Raw genomic sequence first — 6,528 nt, 5'->3', positions numbered from 1 at the left:
GGCCTGTTGGCTCTTCTATTATTTCTGTTCTCATTTTATTAATAAAGAGGAAGTAAAATTTCAGGGCCAGAACTTAGTCCTACTAAATGTCAGGACTTAAGCCAGTGTGACATAGTGGGAAAAAAATCACTCCTGCAGGGCAGTAAGCCATACTGCACTTAGAAAATGTTACATATTCATTGAACGGGTCTTCACTTCAAAGGACTTTGAAACAAACTCGAGTACCTGCCCACAGAAGAGATTTTAAGACCTTCATAGTTTAGAATGGGTTTACTTGTTATCTGGGACTGGTGCCTTTTATACCACGCAGCAGATCCATGATTCTCAGCCCTATAACTGTAGCTGGTAAAAAGGGGGTGGAAAAGATGCTTTGTCTCCATAAAACACTTTTCTTTTTGATCTAATCAGTACACCGGTATAAGCTGTTCAGTGTAAGGTGCTTTCTTGTCTTTTTTTTTTTCAATTCCAAAAGGCATGTATGTTCTGTGGTATAATGGAAAACTGCCAGATGCCACCATTAAAATGAAAACCCACACAAGCTGTGGTATTCATGGAGACAAGAACTCTGCCAAGTGTGTGGCCACGAGGGATGCAGTCAGACATTCCCCTGCTGGTAGAACACTGCTTTGTTTCCAAAGACCAAAGGCCCCTTTTAGCTAGACGGGTCCTGTTAAGGTGTCAGGTTGCTGATAGCCTTCACAGGGTAACTATTTTGCCTAATATTTAGGTTGTTCAAACCACTCTTTCAAAATCCTGGCTTGGAACCTTGCAGGTGATGCCTGTACTGCTGAGTGTAGATTGAGCATGTGATCTGACTGACAGTCGTTTACATGAAAGCCTAGGCCAAGTATAGGCCAGCAGGAGAAAAAAAGAAAGGAAAGAGCAAGTCCTGGCTTCGCGTCTTAGCATTGACCTACATGCTCTTTACAGTGGTTTAGATGGGCTGGGCAGGGGAGGAGGACGGAGGGTGGCTGAGTGTCTGTACACGGGAGTTTATTCACTGATGGATATATTCCTGACCTGGAGGTGACGTGATTACTGAAGTACTCAGTACCCGTAGTATGGCAAGTGGGCACTCAGAATATGCCTGTACAGTGCCAGGAAGTACCTGGACATACCTGAGCTAGCCAAAACATCAGCTGCCCTGGGAAGGATGAAAGACCACAGAAAAGTCACTGCCTGGGCCAGCATGCACTTCAATACCTTCTATTTGCCACAGCCTTCTCCTTCTCCCCCTGGGCTTTGGTTTGCAAAAGTGTGTTCCCAAGTGATCTAAAGATTGCTATCCTAACCTTTGAAAGTGCAAAGAATTCAGTATTTTCCTAGGCTTTTCTGATTGCATTCAGAGAGAAGATAATTTCTTCAGGAGAATTGCTAGTTACCCGCTGTTAGAAATAGTGGCTTTGCAATAAAGGATTGGAAAACCGAGCGAAGAGAGATGTGGCATGAAATGGTGAGTGTCCTTTGTCCTGTGGGGCAGCCAATTTGCTTACAGGCAGCACTGCACAAATGTAAAGGCCCTAATGAGCAGCTGACTGCATGTTAGTCCTGGATTTAACCCTCAGCGTCTTTTATTGGCTGCACTTCTGCTTGATTCTGAGAGTTACTTCTCTCTTCCTCCACTGGTTCATTCCATGCTTTCTACAAATTCTAAAACATATTATTGTATGTTCTATGTTACCTGGTCCACTACTTATTTTCCTAGTGTTTTAACTGATATGTATAATGCTTTAACTGATTTGTATTAATACTGGGACCTTCAGGGCAGGAACGCAGTTCAGTTGCCAGGACAAGTCAACCATCTAGTCTGGAGGACAACCTTCTCCTAGATGGAAAGGAAGAAGTGCTTGTGTGTGAGGCACCAGCCAGCAGTTCAGGGAAGTTAGATATAATGCCTGATTCTCTAACATTCCCCTCATGTTCTCCTCGACAAATGCAGCAGCTCCTCAGCTTCAAAAGGGCAATGTTATTTATCTGCATCAAAGGTAGGAAAGGAGGGAAGAGAGACCAGTGAAGGAAGCAGGGATGAATTAACTTCTCTAGCGTCTGAACAACACTCAGCTCAAGTCCTGAAATAGCCAGATTCCTATCAAAGAGAAAAATGGCCTAGGACTGAGATGGTTGATAGAAATAGATAGATGTAGTTGAGAACTGTAAAATCTCTGTTTGGTACGATATATGAGGAGCTGTGTAATTTAGGTCCTTTCTCTAAAACAGGATTTATGCAAGTTTTTGGAGAGACAAAAGGAATTATTTTGGCAACAATGATTTTCCAGTGCTGTAGGATATGTCTGACCTCTACTGATTTTATGGCAACTGACATGGGGACTTTGAATGATTACTTTGCCCCACATAGGCATAACATAATTTAGTCTGTCTGAGGTCAGTGATCTGAGGACACGGTGTACAAAGTAAAATAAAAAAAAATTGCCTGACACTCCCTTCCAGATGTTGATATGGGTGGGGAACTGCATTAAAGCACTTCTCCATCAGATATTAAAGATCAGCTAAATCCAGTATGACAAAGTAAGTAGAGAGACAGAGATAAATGTCACTCGGTGTTAAAAACAGACACATCTATCAAATATGATCTTTGCAAATACTATGGAAAAGTAATAGCTATGAAAAAAAAAACCCACAAAAACTTTCTTTCATACCACAGCATAGGTTTTTTCCTGGAACTGTTGTATTAATGTGTAGCTACAAGACACTAATAATTGTAATGGCGAATACATACAGATGGCTCTCGCTTCCCTCTAAACTCACCCAAAGGGATCACCTAGTAAGTATATCAATACATGTGCCATCAGCAAACAGTAGTTTCACTTATAATCAATGGTAGGAATTCTCCCTCCAATCTCTGCAAAAATTTAGGAAAAGCAAATTGTATTAGGTGGTTGTTTTGAGCTTTCCGCATTCCCAGTTCATTCTGAAGTATATGCAAGGTGCAGTAAATGTAAATGACAAATTGCCTCTGATTTCTGTCATACAAACTTACTGTGAAAAAACTGAACAGCAGTCGTGCTATAGCCATTCTGATCTAAGGATGCAAACAAGTCAAACAGGGCACAACCACAAAAGGTAAAAAAAATACTGGTTTGAAACACAAAACCTCATTATACAAATTAAAAAAAAAATGAAAAGAAAATGGTTATATGCAGGTATTTACTGGCCCTTATCTAAATTTTATACCTACATGTGGTAGTACTGCCCACAAGACACTTCCATTCTATCAGATTTCTTTTGGAGACGTCTGCTGGTTTGGGAGAAAATCTCCAGAGTTGCCCTACACACAGGCAAATACTAGTGCCTTCTCAGCATTAAGGAACATAATTTCCGTGATCACATTTTGAAGGGAGTAGATGCACATTCTTCTCTTGCTGTGCCCTACTTCTTGTTTTTAATATGCTGGGGTTTTGATCGCTCCTCAGAGAGTGAGTTTTTCATATGCATGGATTGGATGACAAAAGAGATAAGTATGTTCCTAACTCTGCCAAAGACCTGCTGAATCCTTTAGAGCTAGTCCTTCCATATCTCTACACAAGCTCTGTAAGAGGAAACCAGAGTTTAGCACCACCACGTCTTCCCGTGAGAATTAGCATTTTTTAAATATTGACTTGGAAATGAACCTCAGCCAAAAAAACTTAATCTCCACTTCCCAGCCATTTGTGCACACTAACCAAAATATAACATCGTGTCTTTTCTGCACCCATAGATGCTTTTCCTCACTTGTGCAGAAAGGAGTACTTACTTCCAATATCTGGCCGTAGCTTTTTGTCATACTCTCTCAACAGCTTGTTTAGTATGAGAGTCACATCTGTGTCTTGTGTTTTTGGAGCTAAAACCCATTTTTGGTTAGTTGTTCCATCTTCATATTCATCCTCTTCAACCTTTCTAGAACTGCAATAACAAATCAAACAAATAGATGTTATTTTACATAACTAAAATCTGCATTTACGTTCTGGGTAAATCTCCACACTCAGCTGAAGAAGTTTTAGGTATCTCCCTTGGCTTTGCATCTACCCAGCCTTAGGCTGTTTTTGCAACAGGATGTTCCCATTAACAGTTGTTGAGTATCTGTGGATGGGTCGTCACTGAGAATTGTTTAGAAATTGTCTTCTGCCAGTCTCTTAAAAAATTATACTCTGGGAGTTAATACAGCTATCAGAGTAGTATTTTATATCCTGTATTTTAACCAACCTATCCTGACTAGTTAGTTTACAATATACTCTTACGAAGAGCGAGGGTCTGCAGTATTATTTTATTAATACGTCAAGACAACTATTCATCTCTTGCACAAAGGCTAATAAGAGTATTAAAAATTCAGATCTTTTAATACTTCCTGATCATTTTATCCTATTAATAAATTATTATATTCTCTGAATTTCAGTTTAATGTATTACAAGGCTTAGAGTTAAGAGCTTGCTCCTTGAATTTAAGATGGATTATCACAAGCACACAAATACGTTGCATAAATTAATCTGATTTTCCCTGCAGTTTTAATGACATTTTTTAAAAAACAGTACTACACCAAGAGTTGCGACTGCTTTCCTTCATAGCTGGATTATTTTGATTTTAAGAGTACGCTAATACAAATGTGGTGAAACTACAGTTTGCCCAGAAATCACAGCTAGAGCTATTTTCACACAAGACTAATTTCATTTGTGCGGCTTTTTGTGCACGAGCAGTAAAATGTTGATTTGAAGATGTATCTTTTGGTATCTTAGAAACCAAATCTGTTTGATGTCTTTCGCTGGAGAAAATCTATGACAGTTAAACTGAGATGAAGTTAGCAGGAGAAAAGATAACCTCAGTGGTGGGACCTATGGTAGTAATCATGTATTCCTTTGACCTGCAATTGCCCTGGTGATAATGATACCATTTTGCAACTTTTTTACACAAATGTCAATAATTATGCAAGGTGCAAAGCAATGGAGAATCAGAGGCACCAGCCTTGCTTATTCATGGGATGTGCTACACGCATCAGAGCAACCTCCTTTCTCTCTCTCCCTCTCCTGTCCATAATGACACTAGTGTCTTTTAAAATATCTCAGATGTCCAGAAGACTTGATAGACACTCTATAGTAACAGAAAAAAAAAAGAATACAAGTATAAAAATTTAATCACAGAGCACCATCAACCCTCAACATTGCTTGTAGACCACCGTTCAAGCATTTAACGAAACTTTTAATCGGAACTGCTCTACAGCCAATGCACCCCTAAGGATTAGCCATGAATCACTTAACATGACCTCACATATTGCGAGTGCTCTAGGTACGATTTCTATATAAAAATAATTCTGAAACCTAGCCCCTGAAGATTTTCTACCGAGACAGCTTATATAACCAAGTTGCAAAAGTAGAGAAAACTTAGGGGAAATTTTGAATAGATGAACATTCCTTCCCTGTGAGTTGCATTTTTTAAAACCTTTATCTTTTTTGTATAATTCACCCAATGAGCATTAAAAAACCCCAAGAGGATTTTTGGGGAGTTTTCTTCTCTCTCAGATTCATGACAAGCCCTGTGTTTTAATACGACAGTTACAGAACCATTCTCAAAGGAGGCACCGTCTCCAAACATACATGGTTGATATTTCAGAGCTGAAACGCTGCAGTGCTGCTGAATTGCCGATAGGAAAGGAGAACAAATCACACGTCTTTTTCTGCTGCACCCACCACAACTTTACTGGAGGCATTCAGACTGCACGTGGAAATGAGAACTGAGTTCAGGTAGGATCAAGATTCCCATTTCAGGGAGCTGCTGCTTTAAAACTGGTCACTTGTAGGAGTCTAAGCTCTGACAGACCTTTTAAATCCCCTCACTCTAGCAGCTTGTTTCCTAGAAAGTACCTCCAGACTATGTAAAGTCCTACCTACCTTCTAGCTTAAGATTGGGGGTGTGAGAGGTTTCACAGTGAATCAGACTAATACACTAGCTACATATTTTGCAAGGTGTTTTGTTTTCCTCCTTAAGAGTTTATTTCACTTCCCTTGCTTGCCTTTACACAATTAGGCTCCTTGAAGGCACTTGAGGTTGCATTTTCACCTGTAGCCTTACTGGTGACTGCTAAATTCCCAGCATATTCCTGCTATCCACAGAAACAAGTGCGGGATGATGGCAGGCCATTCTCAAATTGGAGACGAAGAAGGGCTGCATGCCTTCCCCAAACTCCTCAGGGGCCACTAGTTTTGCCCCTGTGAGGAGACAGAGAGGAGGCAGTGCATAAACTGCAAAGGAGGCTGGAAAAACCTGAGAGGTTGCAGGGAAAGGGTTTATTTCCTGCAACACATGTGCCCAGGACTTGTCTGGGGGCTAGCATGAAGCAGCCTCTAGTTCCTGTGGGGATTTGGGAGAGAGATGCCACTTGGGTGCAGGGCAGGCTACTGAGAAGGAGAACATGGTTAATAAATTGGGAAGGGAAGGGGAAGGGGAAGGGGAAGGGGAAGGCCTCTGAGCACTCCTGCAGCCCGGTTTGTGGCGGATCCTGCGGGGGACGCTGAGGTGACACCTTTGCCTGGGTTATGCGGC

General features: G+C 40.9%; 1 protein-coding gene across 1 annotated transcript in view; it reads right to left on the bottom strand.

The window, feature by feature from the left end:
• GABRG3 (gamma-aminobutyric acid type A receptor gamma3 subunit) overlaps window positions 1-6,528 on the bottom strand; it is a 337,705-nt gene that overhangs the window by 330,271 nt on the left and 906 nt on the right. The window contains exon 2 of the mRNA XM_009281337.1: window positions 3,752-3,900. Within this exon, the coding sequence (XP_009279612.1) occupies window positions 3,752-3,900 (149 nt within the window). The remainder of the gene's footprint in view (window positions 1-3,751; window positions 3,901-6,528) is intronic.

This window comes from Aptenodytes forsteri, unplaced genomic scaffold, assembly GCF_000699145.1.
Source record: "Aptenodytes forsteri isolate BGI_AS27 unplaced genomic scaffold, ASM69914v1 Scaffold212, whole genome shotgun sequence".
In the NCBI taxonomy this organism is placed as follows: Eukaryota; Metazoa; Chordata; class Aves; order Sphenisciformes; family Spheniscidae; genus Aptenodytes; species Aptenodytes forsteri.
Note: the sequence above shows the minus strand (reverse complement) of the source record. Positions and strands in the feature narration are given on the sequence as shown.